This window comes from Mixophyes fleayi, chromosome 4, assembly GCF_038048845.1.
Source record: "Mixophyes fleayi isolate aMixFle1 chromosome 4, aMixFle1.hap1, whole genome shotgun sequence".
Classification (NCBI taxonomy): Eukaryota; Metazoa; Chordata; class Amphibia; order Anura; family Limnodynastidae; genus Mixophyes; species Mixophyes fleayi.
The window spans coordinates 301,904,942-301,921,942 of NC_134405.1; the positions used below are offsets into that span (position 1 = coordinate 301,904,942).

The 17,001-nt window shown below is 39.7% G+C and overlaps 1 protein-coding gene across 1 annotated transcript in view; it reads right to left on the reverse strand.

Annotated features, from left to right (window-relative positions):
- The window catches only part of LOC142152868 (histidine--tRNA ligase, cytoplasmic-like), a 37,109-nt gene extending 20,410 nt beyond the window's left edge, over nt 1–16,699 (reverse strand). The window contains exons 1-6 of the mRNA XM_075209904.1: nt 16,486–16,699; nt 16,013–16,260; nt 13,864–13,953; nt 13,652–13,771; nt 2,456–2,551; nt 831–950 (exon numbers count right to left, since the gene is read on the reverse strand). Of these exons, the coding sequence (XP_075066005.1) occupies nt 831–950; nt 2,456–2,551; nt 13,652–13,771; nt 13,864–13,953; nt 16,013–16,123 (537 nt within the window). The 5' untranslated portion in view covers nt 16,124–16,260; nt 16,486–16,699. The remainder of the gene's footprint in view (nt 1–830; nt 951–2,455; nt 2,552–13,651; nt 13,772–13,863; nt 13,954–16,012; nt 16,261–16,485) is intronic.
- Between the last annotated feature and the right edge of the window lie 302 nt (nt 16,700–17,001).

The following is a 17,001-nucleotide window of genomic DNA, read 5'->3' on the forward strand; positions in this document are numbered from 1 at the left end:
CTGGGGGGGATTTTCAAACTGTCCAGGCTAAAGGTGTGTAGTGAGCGAGGCATCTGATTGAACAATAGCTGTGGCCAATCCAATCTGGTGCTATGCAATAAATGTTCTATATACTACGTTGCGCTCAGTGTATCCTTGACAACCATTTCCTCTCCAAGCGGTCATACAAGATAGATAAGTGTTTGTTAACAGGTAACAGTGGGTGTTAGAAGGCAGGTGGTGATCTAGTCTTGGGCCTAGATTTACTAAACTGCGGGTTTGAAAACGTGGGGATGTTGCCTATAGCAACCAATCAGATTCTAGATCTCATTTTGTAGAATGTGCTAAATAAAAGATAACTAGAATCTGATTGGTTGCAATAGGCAACATCTCCACTTTTTCAAACCTGCAGTTTAGTAAATATACCCCCCGGTGTCTTGATAAAGTGGATATGCCACCATAAACTGACATTAACATTTTTTGATACAATTAAGTTTTATATATGCATATAGATCTATTTTTATTTATTTGCCAATCTTCTTCCTTTCCATTATTAAAACAGAATGGTTAGAGGATACATTTACTGAGCATTCTAGCAGATTAAGAGATAGCCCATGTATCTGTGGCAAGAGGGATTAAAACAAAATAATTACAAATGTCTGCATTTTTTACTGCACAGGGAAGTAGATAAACATTTATTTATATGAAGACTGAAATACACCAATGTAGTTTCACTTGTGGATAATACATTTTTCCTATATTTACATTATATTAGAAGGATGCAGTTCCTAGGAGTAGACAATTAATAACACCCAGTTATCCGTCTGATGAGTTGCTGTGCCGATACTTACACACTGATAAAACTCTCTGTAGCGCCCCCGGCCTGGATTGTCACGTCTGTAAACTTTGGAAATCTGGTAGCGCTTGATATGGGTGATTTTATTCATGGCCAAAAAGCGTGCTAAGGGAACCTTTATTAAAGGAGTTAAGGAAATGTCACACAATCTGTTGTTATTAAAACACTTCTGCATGTATGAGAGGTCAGACATACATAGACTAAACCTAAAATACAACCTGTTTTATATAAATAAGAGCTAGATGAGGGAATGGAGTACTGTGCAGATAAAGAGATCATGTCACTCCATCCTTCAATATTATTTTTAATTTCTTTATTACAGTGTTTTGTGCATTATATAGTTGGCAAAAAAACACCTTTTAATAAAGGTAGAGTAGAAGGTGGTCAGAGAGATCTTGTGACAGCCAGACTAGCCTTCTGAATCAAGCTTTAGTTTCTGTACGTCTAATCATACTGAATCAACTTAGATTAGGTGGACATTTAAGGGCCCCCCAAATATAAACACATTTTTTGCATTTTGATACAATCGTAATATCATACTTGCCAACTCTCCCTGAATGTCAGGGAGACTTCCTGAAAAACGGGTGATCTCCCTCACTCTCTGAAGAGCCTGGCATTCGCCCTGATGCTGAACCAGTACAAGACGTGGTTGGCTTCACCATCTGTGGCATGATGACACAGTTCAGAAATTGCTTCCTGTGTCCATATATTGATGCCTATGGAGGTGGCCATTTTCATGGAGACCAAGATTTAATTAAAGACTGACAGGTAAGACAACATGACTTCCATAATGGAGACAGAAATGTAAAAGACACTTCAGTCTCTAGAGATTCATTAGCTGCTTTTCTTTAACGCATAGTTGCCTGCTCTCCCAGAATGTCCGGGAGACTCCCGCATTTCTGGGAGACCTCCCGGGAAGACAGGGCAACCTCCCGGTTCTCGCCCCCTCAACAGATAAATGGCGGGGGGCGGGACTTATTGACGCAAACACTGCGTCATCTTAGGCCAAAATGATGCAATTCATCAAGCCCCGTCCCCGCACACCCACCTCCCCCGGGATCTCAGTGAAGCCAACGAGGAAAAGTTGGCAAGTATGCGTAATATTTGTAAACCTCTCCACATGCTGTGATTCGGTTGTCTGCCATGCCTGCTGAAGGAAAGGGTCGGTCTGGACCTAGGCCAATCAAATGGATGGAACCTGACATCCGGCAAGCCGCTAGAACAAGGGTCGTTCGAGGAACACAATTTCCTGACAGCCGATGGACACATAGCCAGACTGCTACAGTTAGTGGCTGAAAGTATTTACAGCCTGATCCTGTCAAGATTTTGGACTGAACAACCAGCCCACACAAGATTGTATTGTGTTTGGGTATCATTAGGAAATGCCTCGTAACTTCAAATGTGTTTTCCACTGTGAGATATTTTTTCTAAACCTAAATTTCCCCATACTGGTACTGCCCTAAAAGGCAAATAGGCCATCATCAATTTAAGCCAGTGCATCTTACCGTATCTCTTCCGGCCCGTTATGAGCTTTTCACGGGTGTGGGGTTTAAAAAAAAGTTAAAGTGGAAATCCAATTAACATACCAAGTGGTGTTTTAAAGGCATTTAAAGAGGATACAGTCAGATCATAGCGCAAGGACAACTCCTCCCCTCCTTGGTGTTCCAGGTCATAGATAAGTTTTGAATCTTCTCCATATTTCCCGGTGAGTGTTTCCTACAACAACAGTGCAATGGAGGTTAGTTAGCTGCAGCAGCACCAGCTGACCTTCAAGTTACATGACCAGACTGTTAAATAAATAAAGAATGAACTACAAGAACATCACTTTAATAACAGTATGTAATATAAAAATGATCACCTTAACAAACACAAAAACAATCACATCACATTGGCAGAATCAGTCTGCCAGCTTGGATTATTTTACCCATGAACTCTTGAAATTAGTTTTGTATTTTATTAAGGTCCGCTGCAAACAGTACTTGCAGGCCAAAGATACCACAAGCTAGAGAGGAATTGTTTCCAGGGTTAAAAGTATTAATCTCCATCAGCAAACTCTCTCAGTCACGTGACAAACAAGCCGCCATCATGTCAAGAATAGACTAGACCAGGCTTGGCTAACCTGTGACACTCCAGGTGTTGTGAAACTACAAGTCCCAGCATACCCTTCCAGCAATAAGCTGCTATATATTGGCAAAGCATGCTGGGGCTTGTAGTTTCACAACACCAGGTTAGCCAAGCCTGGAATAGACTATGGAAACCATACAAATCTATGGCTCAATAAATGGAGTGTGAATTAGGAAAATTAACAAAACAGGTCACATAGAGTCTGATATTTGAAGGCCTATTGCAATCAGTCATACCTGCTGTACCATCACATTGGGGTGGCTATTGATGATAAAAACTGGAGACTCTCATACCAGCTCACACATATGCAAAACTTAACCCAATCAAAATGATAAATACAAATAGATATTTTAAATAACTTGATTATATGAAACTTGAACTCCACGCTGACAATATGCCCTTCCTTGAGTATCTGAGTAGGAGGAATACAGCATTTACGTAGGAGCTTAAGGCACTTTCAAGAGGCAGATAATTGGACACAGCCTTCTGAGGTATGGGTTAGTATTTGTTTCCACAAGTTGTTGCAAACTTATCTTACTGGGCGCAGGACAATAATATCTGGGGATAGAGTTCTCCTTTAATCTTCTCACAATATTATTGAGTGACAGAGGCCGTATGTCAGACATGTTGGTTTCCCCTACGTTCTATAGGTGTATGTTAGTGGGCATAGTATTATGCATATACAGACACCTACATCACATAATACAGCAAAGCAACAATGACTAAATGCACAGTAAAAACAACAGTTGTCATAAACGCCATTACTTTGACAGACCTATCGAAAACTCCGTTTTAATATTACAAGTTCTGCCTATTCCTTCAATGTACTGTAGTCGCGTGGCAGCGGCCTAGTGAACAAGCAAAGAAGAAAGACTGCAATTCTGCAAAAGCAAAATGCTAATGGCAGCACAAAGCACATGCATGTTTACAACATAATTAAACAGAAGTTTTTCTATATAATTACTTTTCATAGGTTACTGGGCCAACGCTAAAATGATAGGCATAAATATCTGGCATCCGCCAACAAGTCAGCATGGGATAAACAAGAAAAAAAAAGAAGGCATGAATGAATTATGTATTACAAATTAGAGCACCAGGCAGATTCTCCAGAGACGCTGTACAGTAAATTACACACATAATTATCCACAAAGCAGTCCAAGGGCACTGCATGATCACACCGTACCTAATGTGATATATTAATAAATAATGAATCATACTCTAAGACAGATTTATAATGCCTTGGATAAGATCTTTATATAGCTTTTCCCAATGAATTACACCGTTGAGAACTTTAAAGTAGAGGACAATTAAAAAACATATATGCCAGCCTAAAAGATATAGACCACAATCACATACCAAGGTTGTGATGTGTGTTACAAGTAATAAGAAACATATAACCCTCTTCTTCTAGGGGCCTAGAGATTGTGCCGGGACAGATGATAGATGACAGCCATTATAATTCAAGCCTCTAGTTTTACAACATACATTGTGTAGTTATAAATCAGTATTCAGTTTAAGGCTTTTATAAAAGACAAAACATTTCATAGGTTATCGAATTTAGTGACAAGGAGATATTCTAAAACCATCTTAACTTGCCAATAAATCTATTCTAGTCTAATCTGTCTTTGGAAGGAGACAACATTGGGGAAGGTATCCAAGCGAACTGAAATAGGACCCAAGACGTAAAAAGACACAAAACAAAAAAATGTTTTCAGAGTAGGTCAGCGAGATAAATAAGATACACCGACTAACAGCTGCTCCCGCCATCCTCTTAGCAAGTCTCCTAATGGACGGTAGCAGACTGCAAAGGAGTACCTCTCTCCTGCTTGGGGCAGGGGTTGGTAAAATTGCTAAGGATCTTCCTCCATGACAAGCTTCACATTCATTGGACCTTTACAGTTATTGGGGGACCCGTCGGAATGGGGGATTAGGTGAGCAAAGACAAGTACATTTTTCAGATTTTATTTATCTTCAACAGAAACTAAATTTGACTTTGGGTGGACTTATCTGGAAAAGTAATCAATTAGTATATCAGTGAACTAATACAAATGTTTTTCTTTTTTTTTCCATCATAGATATGTCTTTCTTTTCTCTTCACCTCCCGAGGTTACCCCATTACCACCCACAATTCACACAAGCCTATAACACTATGAGCCCCTGAACAACACTGCTGTGTGACTGGATCATATGGCCCACTAGGCACTCTAAGGGGCATATTCAATTGTTGGCGTTACTGCCTAAAGTAACGCGGCAGACGCACTACTACCGTCATTACGGTAATAGTGCGCTGCGAGCTGAAATCCGGCTTAGTATTACCGTAATAACGGTAATACTTTTAACAATTGAATATGCCCCTAACACTGCATTCTGGCTGGACCAATATGCAGTGTGTGGAACTTGACCTCATGTATCAGACTATTGTCCTTTAGATAGTAAGCTTGCGAGCAGGGACCTCTTACCGCTCTGTTTGTATTACCCAGTATTGTCTTATTTCTGTGTTTGTTCCCAATTGTAAAGCGCTACGGAGTTTGCTGGCGCTATATAAATAAATGATGCTGATGATGATGGTTTTGCAGCTTAGAGAGAATTTGTTAAGCAGGTTGGGTTAGATTATTGATAAGCCGTGCACAATGCACAGTGCTCCTGGACTACCCAACCTCACTACCTCTAGCAGCATTCCATCAGGCTCACCATTAAATACTTGACACAAACAAAAATGGATACCTTCTGAAGAAAGTGCTGGTTGGCACAAAAACGCATCATGAATTTCAATGTAATCGCAAACCAACTGTGACTAACCAGAATATTAAGATTCACTTTGGACAGAACTATCAAGGTGAACTGCAACCATTTAATCCGTTGGAGTCTTGTACGGAACAGTGCGCAGTAGGCTGGGATCCATTATGCGCTGATCGAGTCATCGGGAAGTTTTATTTTGCGGAGACTGGTGGTATACGGGGAGATCTGAATATAGAGCCCTCAGCGACAGGAATTACAGCCTGCGGTAATATCATACAACCGCCGGTAGCCTTCTTACATTAGACTCTCCTAATTTCAAACATCTAACAGAGCTAATTTTAACAGCTTTATTCACCACAGATAAACACTGGCTACACTGTTTCTACTATATACAGCTTTGCACATGTGCTGTTCAACAATATGGATCTAACTGCACAGCTACCTTTGTCAGTAATACCAGCTGCTTATAGTGATCACATTGATTCTGTGATAGGTGTGTATATTTAAGTGTAAAGAGCAGTCAAACTTGCTCTTTCCTATTAAGCAGGTTGGGGTCTGTATTTATAGGGCCCAGGTGGTTTTTCTCTTTTTTTGGCTTCAGAACTCCAGTGTCACCCCCTGGGAAAGGGTGTTTCTACACATACAACACAAGCTAAGCCTTTAATATAACAGTGTGTGCAAAACTCATTCCTACCACAAATTGTCTGTGTATGTACATACTGTATAGCCTTATACTATACTAGAAAAACCACCCTAATTTGGCCAGTGTAGGTTAAATTAATATCCAATGACTGATAAACCCAATCTCACCGTGGAAGCTCTGGGTCTAGTATATCCAGTAAAAATAAACTAAAACATATCTCAGTGTATACAGTCAAAATAAATAAATTAGAGGAACTGTTTACCTAGGGTGCTAATGTACAATTCTGTGTAGAGGGTATACATTTATATAAACATAATCCTAAGGGATGCATCATTATATAAATTATCTTTCATATTATGCCAAAGTCACATAAGAGACGTAGAGACCTTGATTTGACAGTGCAAACATCAATGTAACACTGCTACCCCCTGTGTCTGTCAAGATTCACAAAATGTAGCATTGAGGTTTTGCAAATAAACCAATATTTTGTCATTAAACTGATGCTATATCCAATGGAGACGTGCCTTAAAGAACAAGTCCACCTAAATGTGTTAAAGCTTACTGCGTGCATATTAATTTATATCGTGCCCCTTTTTTTTCTGGGTGCACCGTTCACCATTATATCAGTGATGGGCAATGTGATATACTTATTGGGCCATATGAGCGGCCCTCTAGCCTTCAAAAGGGCTACATCTATAGCCGATCAGAATCCACTGATCGGCTAAATCCAGTCCACCTCTTAATCTTTACTTCAATGCATATCTGGAGTCCAGTGCTCACTTTCTCAGGAAGATTATATATTTTTAATGGTTACTGCAATGTGTGTATCAATGCATTAGTGCACCTCTATGTGGATGCAGTGTCTGTGTGTGCATATGTGTGGGTTACAGGAGGATGTCACAGTTAAATCAAGATATGCATATACGCGCATAGATAAGGTAAGATCAGTTACGTACACACAATGGCAGTATTCACTTTGCAGGCTGAACCAGTAAGCAACCTCACAATTTTCTAGGAACCATTCATCACAAACCATTGCCAGACTAATATTCATGAGGCCTGTCTTTCTCTTACAGTTCATGATTCCTAGTTAATTCATGGATGACATGGTCATAAATATTAGTCACAGTTGTCTACTTTCCCAGTAGATCCGGGAAACACATGGGTTGTGGAGAGACCTCCAGAACTCCCAACGAGCATGTATCCCAGAAGAACCTTACTTGTACAAGGTAGGCGGGGACATGCAGCAGTGATGCATATTGCTGTGATTATGGCATAATCAGGGGTTAAGAAAATAAAATATGATATGTTGCAGTAGAGTCGGCAGAAGAGTGATGCGGCATCCAGTGGATGAACAAGCATATTGCATCAAGTCATGTCATCAAGCCTCCACCATCCCTCTTCTCTGCATCTCCCAGAAGAGAGATATGAAAAGTAGACAAGTTTGTTATTAGTTCAGCCCACAATGTATGCCTCCACTCTGCATAGTGACAGGGCCACTTAAAAATAAAAAAGGGCCTGTACAAAACTGAACATCTGGCAACCCTACCCACAAGAGTGCTGTAACCAAATTACGCAATCAGACATCTGGGGGTAAATGTATCAAGCTGAGAGTTTTTCGGCGGGTTTGAAAAACCAATCAGATTCTAGCTATCATTTATTTAATACATTCTACAAAATGATAGCTAGAATCTGATTGGTTGCTATAGGCAACATCTCCACTTTTCAAATTCGCCGGAAAACTCACAGCTTGATACATTTACCCCCTGCTTTCATTTTCTAAGCAGCGCTGACACATGACAGCTAGAATTTGATTGGTTGCTAAGGGCGAGCAAGCTGCTGAATACTGCAAAGCTGCCGGCATATCAGCTTACTGCACTATTGTGGGGAAACAAGCAAGTCTAAAAAACAGTTAGAAAGTTTCTCATAACTTGAAAAAAAATGGTGAGTTTGTTTCCTTTAAGGATTAAAACAACTTCTCTCAAGTGGTAGAACTCTGGGCATAACATGTATGGGACCCCCAAAAGTCCCAGAGATTCTCACCCCCGCTTGCCCTGGTAACAGAACCTTCTCCAATGCTCGACATCCTGCATAAGTTTAAAAGAATACACTGCTCCATCCAATGAGCCTTATTGACAAATTGCAATGAGCATTGTATCCATTTAATATTTGAGGTGTTGAGCGCTGAAGAAGTACTGCTGGTGAGGACCAATATGAAAGTTTGATGGCACCAGACATTGGAGGAGTGTGAGAGTTCTTAGAAGGGGTTAATCATTAATAAACAAATTAGTCAGAATTCTTCTTTAAAACTGAAATTCAAACAGAAAATAAACAAAGCTCCTCTGGCAATCAGGAGATAGTGACTAATACATAACAGCACCCACTGTGTTGCCATCAACATTTTTACTGTATGACGCTAGTTAATGCTTAATCACTGCAATCCTTAAGCACGCATGCTGCATGTTATCCATGCTGAATAACAACTGAATTAATCACTGGCTGATTCTTTTACGATCTCTCACCGGGTGCTCGGTCATAGTTATAATATAAAATATTCATAAGTAGGTTTAAATAAGCAGAATAATAATGTGAACATAATTTATTCTGAAGAACAGCTACAAAACACCTAATGAAAAAGGACTTGCATTTCAACATTTTTTCAGATTAATTTCAATACTAATTACCAATGATTCTGCTGTCAAACATCTGAAAATAAACATTTAAACAAGTATCTAACGTAACATAGGAGAGGAAACAAATTTCGTAAGATGCAGAATAGTGTGTTTGTGAATAGCAGTGCATTAGTCCTAAAAACCTGAACGTTCTGTTGCTGTAAAATCAGAAAATTTCATCTCGAGGCTGGGAATGATTTCGGGAGGGACGCCTTAGAGAACTATGGGTCCTATGCAAGCAATAAGCAGTATTCTGGGATGGCTGGGGAAAATTGACTTAAGACCCTCCTTATGTAGGTTCTTGGGAACAAGATTCAATTTCTTCTGTTATACCTTTGATTCAGACCTTGGGCCTGATTCATTAAGAAACTTAAATTAAGAAGTATCTTATTTAAGTCTCCTGGACAAAACTATGTTACAATGCAAGGGGTGCAAATTAGTTTTCTATTTTGCACATAAGTTAAATACTGCCTGTTTTTCATGTAGCACACAAATATCAACTTTAAATTTCAGTGTACAAATAAGCTATCAAGTATTTGTGTGCTACATGAAAACACAGTCATTATTTAACTTATGTGCAAAACAGAAAACTAATTTGCACCCCTTGCATTGTAACATGGTTTTGTCCAGGAGACTTAAATAAGATACTTCTTAATTTAAGATCCTTAATAAATCAGGCCCCTTGTCTTATTATCTTGATCCTCGTAGCTTTACTATAATTGGAGGATATCTTGCTTCATTTGGAATATGCCATTTTCTGATTCCTGTTGGTAGAAGTTAATGTCTTACATTATTCTATCTAACTAGTCTGTTCTTTCACTGATAGTTGTTATTTCAGTTTTTAGAGATAACTTTCAGTACTTCCATGTGGGCTGAGGTCCTCGTTTCCTTAATCTCTATAGAAAAAAGTATTTTCCGGAAATTGGAGTAGGGTCTTCATTTCAGATTCTTACGCTAAAGGGACTGGGAAAGGTATCAGGTTTTTCAGACCTCGTTTCTGGGAGAATGCCCTAACTAGGCATATTAATAATAGGATTTATATCAGGTAGCCAGGAATTAGTTCTGTGAAGATAAACTTGATACCATTTTCAAAAGAATAGACAATTTTTAAGATTTGGAGGGACAAGCTTCTTGGGTAATAATATTGTGTTCCACATATCAGGGCCTTTTAGAAAGTAAATTGGAAATGAAGAAAAAGTTGAATTGAGCATCCATTTATATTAAGAGTTGAGGACTATGGTTGGTATAGATTTAAGGTCACCAGAAACCACAGGTCTTAAATTCTGTAATTTATGTTTTTAGATGGCAGATTAGAATGTTAAAGAATGGTAAATTGTTAAGAGCAGTATTTTGCAATATTGGGACACAGTCTCTTTACCTGTTTGGATCTTTATATACGCTCAAGCAGTAGAAGTGGGAGATGCACGGTGGCTAAGTGGTTAGCACTTCTGCCTCACAGTGATGGGGTCATGAGTTCAAATCCCGACTATGGCCTTATCTGTGTGGAGTTTGTATGTTCTCCCCGTGTTTGCGTGGGTTTCCTCCGGGTGCTCCGGTTTCCTCCCACACTCCAAAAAACATACTAGTAGGTTAATTAGTTGCTATCAAAATTGACCCTAGTCTCTCTCTCTCTCTGTCTGTGTGTGTATGTTAGGGAATATAGACTGTAAGCTCCAATGGGGCAGTGACTGATGTGAATGAGTTCTCTATACAGCACTTCGGAATCAGTGGCGCTATATAAATAAATGGTGATGATGATGATGATAGTGTGTTGACTAGGATACTGTATGGAAGTCTTAAAACTCTATATAATTTTTCCCACATTGGATTGCTTCACTGGTGAAATTTGTTTCAATTTGGGTGATTTCAATCCAGATGCAATGAGATATTTAGTGGATTAGATGTGGGAGATATCAAGGCAAGGTTAGTGAATCTCAGTATCTACCAACATGTTGTTTGTGGTTTATCAATGATGTATCTCGTTTATGTGTAGGTCACGATGAGGTTAGAGAAGAAGAGTGGGTTGTTATAGTCGTGATCGCACTCAGGAGTTGGGGATGTCCTGGATAATTGGGTGGCCGGCTTACAGACCTTTCCTAGGCATCGGGAGCAATTTGTGGTGATATTATGTATGGGTCGTATATGGCGCAAAGAGCTGGGGAATTACAGGGCTGGAAGACTACAATGTTAATGAGAGTGGCCTGCTTTTAGGCCTATTCCTAGTTTAATGCTCTGTTTGGTTGAAAGGACCGGAACATTTTCAGAGTTTCAAGCTGTCTAGAGAGGAGGTGTCCGGTAGGGTACGGGTACAGCAGAGGCTCTGGTTTGGGCTGGTTTCTCAGGAATGCAGGGGTGGAGATTTCCAACAGGTAAACGCAGGATTAGCTCCAGACTTCTTAACTCTGCTGAGTATATTTGAAATTGGATGTACTTCCAGATGTTAACGCGGACTACGTGGTCTCTGAATCGGTTGGTTCTCGTGTTCAGATGAGTGTGAGAGAGCAAAGGTCTGAGCTTCTGTGGGCGCCCGATTATGGTCTGAATAGGATGCTCTCCTCGTTGGAAGATTGGCCACGTCCACTACCAATGGGCAAGTAGCTGGCTCTTGTAAGTCCTATCTGCACACTGGCTGATGATAAGGCCGGGACACATGTGGTGCCAGACTTTTCCAGATCAGTAGGATGCGATGCATAGTTCTGCTTTGGCGCCAAAGATTGGGATAATAAACAGGTTCTATCAGCTGCTTATATACTTGCAAACACAGTATTGCTGGATATCTTCAGTCAGGGGATGGGGAATCCCCAATTGCAATAGATCTCAGCGAAACACATATGGGTGTAATGGCAAGGGAAACCACATCCCCAACCTGAACATTCTTAAACTGGACCAATTACCTACACTCATTCACGTTATGAATATCTAATGAACTGCTAGGCTACAAATGTTGCATAGCAAACAAATGGCTGCCTCTGCTCTGCAGGCAAAAGTGTACTTAAAAAAAAAGTACTGTTCAAGTTTCTGTGACATGGCAGCTAGAATTGGGTCATGATGGTAGTGCCAGAAGGTGACACCCATGGAAATACTACACGGTCGGGGATGTTAATAAACAGAGGAGGCTGTTCCAAGATTTAAAACCATTTTTAAAGTGTTCAGTGCAGCTCCTTATTAGTAAATATATTCTCTTCCATTATTATATATATAGCCCTGTACTTATCACGTATATTGTCAAAAAACAACATCAGACATCTCAAATGTTGATTTGTAGGGCTCATGTTTGACACAGGATTTAATTATCAGCCAGATTTCTTGGGCTTCTTTCACAGCGGCAGCAAGTCTAGGGGGCAGAGTCAATTACCGTTATTACAGTAAAAAGTAACGCTAAGTTTTGTTTGCACCTCTTTGAGGTGTGAGTAAAAATCAGCGGTACTTCTGTCAAAAATGTCCACATGAAGTGTCTCGCGGCCGATCCGGAGGCACCTCACGCGGATATTTAGTGAACTGAATCTGCCCCTTAGTCTGTAGGAGGAGCTGAACACTGTAATAGATGCTGCTTATATGAGAACACAGGATGGATAGTGGGTGGGACTTTTTTTTATGAAATCACAAACTAAGATATACAAATATTGCAGTAAACATCAAAATGTGTCACAGAATGAACTAACCTAACAAAGTAATGACAACAAACCCAAAAAAGTAATTTGCATATATATAAAGAATGAAGGTAAAAGGCAGTATGCAGTACATTCCCTGCCAATTCCTATTATGACATCACTGGTCATAGCCCTACAGCAATCTGTACAGATCATATCCATTACCAAGTAGACAAGTCACCCATGTCTAGGAAAATGTAGACTTTTAGAAATTCTCCTTTTCATCCACAAACCCACACATTAAACTTAGATCTGTACTGCCTCAAACACTACACAGCATTCCCTCCACAATCAGTGAAACCCAATCACTGATCAAGATTTCTTACTGCCCATGGTCTAAGCCCCCTTACCCCCCCCCCCTCCCAGTTGCCCTATGCCATATAAATATTCAAAGCACTTAAGATCATACCTGCCTACTTTCAGTAGGCGACGTCCGGGAAAGGGGCGTGACTAATTGGCGGGAGGGGCGGGCACCTCGAATCGTGTCATTTTGGCCCTGCCCCATGAGTAAAATGCTGTTTTGTCGCGTGAATCGGTCATTTTAACAAGGGAATTACGAGATGCGGGAGAAATGCCAGCTCTCACGGAAGCCTGACCCGAATTTTGGGAGTCTACCGGACCTTCCTAGAGAGTTGGCAAGTATGCTTAAGATACACTGCCTCACTCCAACCCACGACTGTCAAAATGTTATGCCATAGGCAAGAACCTGGTTATTTTTTCTAGTAGAGAATATAGATAAAAGAGCAATGAGTCAAGCACAGATAGAAGATCCTGCAGACCTATATGAACACTCCAATAAAACAATGAACATAACAAAACACCACATAACTACATCTATAAAGTTCTATTGAACATTATATATTTTTCTATATATATCTGTTACAACAAACTGGATGTTTTAAAATATGACCAGACTCTGGGATCTGTGCTCTACATCATTTGACACTGCTATAATAACTTTAGATCTACAGAATGGTAACAGACTAACCTTTAGCTCAAACACCGGTGTGTCAATGGTCTCTGCTCCGTGACGTTTAAAACAATTCACCACTGTGCCGAACACTTTCTCTCGAATGGCCATTTGTTTGGGGTGAACATCATGTGTACCCTGAAAACACAGTACAAAATAAGCAAAATAAATGGTCTCCTCTTAACATTATTACTTCTTTTTTTCTTTTAAGAAGTTATTTGAAAAATTACTTTTGGAGTCTTGAGTAGAAAGTTCTGCTTTGGTTCCACATAACATGTTTGAGTAGCTGCATCTTGATATATAAATGCCTTCCTGGTGACCTAGAAATAAAATCAATTAGTTTATCACCATTTGAAAATACATCCGCAAGATGTATATGATCAATGTTAATTGATTAAAAACACAAAATCGTGTTGTGAAATTTTTCATGGATTTTTAATTTCAAGCACCATTTATTTGGAAAATGTTAGACTTCTTTGTCGGACGGGCGTTTGTTTGGTAATAAAAACTGTGTTTTTACTCATGATAACTGTGGCCAGTTAATTGCCAAAATGTATGAAGTTCTACAATAGAAATGCTTTAATTATGTTAATTTATATGTAAACGGGTTAAAGAGGTAAAATTAGTTGGATGTGTAAACTATTTTTTTCCTTACAGAGATGCATTTGACAATACAGTATTCCTAAATCAGTTTGACAGGTACCTCACATCAATGCTCAATTCTGCTGGGGGAGGTCTTGCTCTTTCCACTAACACAATGGGCTTATATCCTCCTCACACACTGCCCCTGTCACATCCATCTCCACACTCACTCACACCTCTCAGCATTTTAAAAAGCAAAATTGGGATTCAATAAGCCCATCCCAAGATCGACCCAAACCATGCCCATATCCACCAAATTGCACCCAGTTCTATCCAACCATGCCGACCTTGTCACAATACATCACCCCCAGAGCCGTAACGAGGCATGTGCGGGCGGTGCCGTCGCCCAGGGCGCAAGGCCAAGGGGGCGCAGCAGCCGGCCACTACCTGCCTCTGTACCTTCATCCCTTAAGTTCACACTGCGTTCCAAATGCCGAACTTTCTGTTAGTGGAACGCACATGCGTTCCACTGCTGAACTTAAGGGATGAAGAATCAAACGCTCTCGTAAGTTAAGTCTTTCTCTCTTTCTTTCAGTAAAGTGCTAACCACCCCCACACATTAGGTTGGCCACACCCACTTGTCAAATGCCACTCCCACTTAGATGGGGGGCGCCGGTGCCCTGTCTCGGCCAGGGCACTAAAGTGTCTAGTTACGGCACTGATCACCCATTTCTAGGTCCACAAATTGGGACAGTCCAAACCAGGGACTGTTGGGAGATATGATCACTAACATAATGTCAAGCAGACAGGCCACTACCGAATACAAGATCAGCACACTCATGTCCTGAAATAGTATGGTCCGATGTGAACAGTCTCATGATCTGATTGGCTATGGGCTTTTCTTTGTGCATTTGATTAAGATGGATTACAAAAAGGTGCTCAGACCTTTAGTCAAATACACCTTAATGAGTATGTGGTTACATACATTGCTATTAATAGACCCATTTATTTGCTGATCCAAGTCAGTGACTTGAAATGGACTTTCACATAACTTTGACAGTACTGCATGAGGAAATGCAGAAAAGTATAGTTCACCCAAATCTGCAATATATCCGATTATGTTTTTCGTTTTATTAAATTCTACCTTTTACATATACATTTGGGAATTCTTCAAAGATATTTTTATATGGGAATAACTTTAAATTTTGCCAAGAACACACAATCCCAAGGTCTAGTGCTAATTAGCACTGGACCACTTGTTAGATTTTTACTCATGTCACAACATACTGAAAACAGAGTGGACATCGATATCATTGATCCCGATGCCAGCACACCTCTGGGGGTAAATGTATCAAGCTGAGAGTTTGAAAAGTGGAGATGTTGCCTATAGCAACCAATCAGATTCTAGCTGTCATTTTGTAGAATGTACTAAATAAATTATAGCTAGAATCCGATTGTTTTTTCAAACCCATCGGTAAACTCTCAGCTTAATACATTTACCTCCTGATGTTGGAATGGCAGTGGAAACTGCACATCACTGTAAAATGTAATAAAATTATATAAGCGTGACTTTCAAGGACATCGTTCTGACCCCTCTGCTACTCTTCTGAACAACAATGACTTCCAGACATAGGGATCAATGTTCTTTATACCTACATAATTTTCTTTGCTCTTGGCTCATTTCACATTCTGTCTGGAAATTCTGAGAAAATGCTTGTATAAAGGAGCCCTCAGATGTTATCTAATATCAGGCCCACGACTAGTATATTAATGGAACTCCAGTTTTATTTAGCTCACCTGAGTATTGGAAAGATTGCTCAATGAACAAGCTGCTGTTGTATAAACTGCCTTTCTCTGGCCAACCATCACTCTCCAGCATGATGAGGATAGGCATTTTATAGGAACCATGATAAATTTTAATGAAGATCCTCAGCTTTCCAAGAATATATATTTTTTAAGCTCAGAGCTTAGTTAGGCTTAAATTCTTACAACCTTCCATCAGGCATTCTGCCTTAAATGTCAACAAGGCTAGTTAGTTCACAAACCTGGAAAAAAAACATAACATATATATTTTGCAAACTGTGTGTATGATGCAGTAAACAAACTGTCACTTGCTGCATTAAGAAGTACATAGCATGCTACTGCTAAACTTATTTTACCAATATATGAATTGTTCAAAGGAATGACAATTCTGAACTGTAGATGAGAATACATATAAGAATATCAATACAAACTATGATTTTACACGTATTTACTTATACAAAACTTACCTAGAATCAGATGGCTAGAAAATAGAATTGAAATGCGTTTCTCTCCATAATAATCTATTCCAAATGTAAGATTGCAGATTTGATAGCCTTTACGTATGTAAAGGCTTTAAATAAGATCAATATATTATTCATTTGCTTTGCCACAATCCCTCAGACATCCCATGTGAATATGTCACCTCCAAAGGCACAGGAGTCTTGTCTTGCTACATTTCATACTCTATGGTTACTGTGGGCATCACGCTCACTGAGCTGCCCGGGCAAGAGACGTCACAGTATATCTGTGAATGGTTATAAGAAAATGAAGGGCTGTGTGTTATCGACAAGATAATATTTACAACACAGCGATGGTTATTCGTTGTAATGAACACAATAATATACCATGTAAGATTTATTTGAATGTTTGATCATAGTTTTTCTCGTAACAATGGTAAAAAATGCCCACATTAAAAATGGCGCCTGAGCGCTTCGTGACAGTAGGAAACAGTTCGTGGACGTAGAATTACTGGATATATTTCT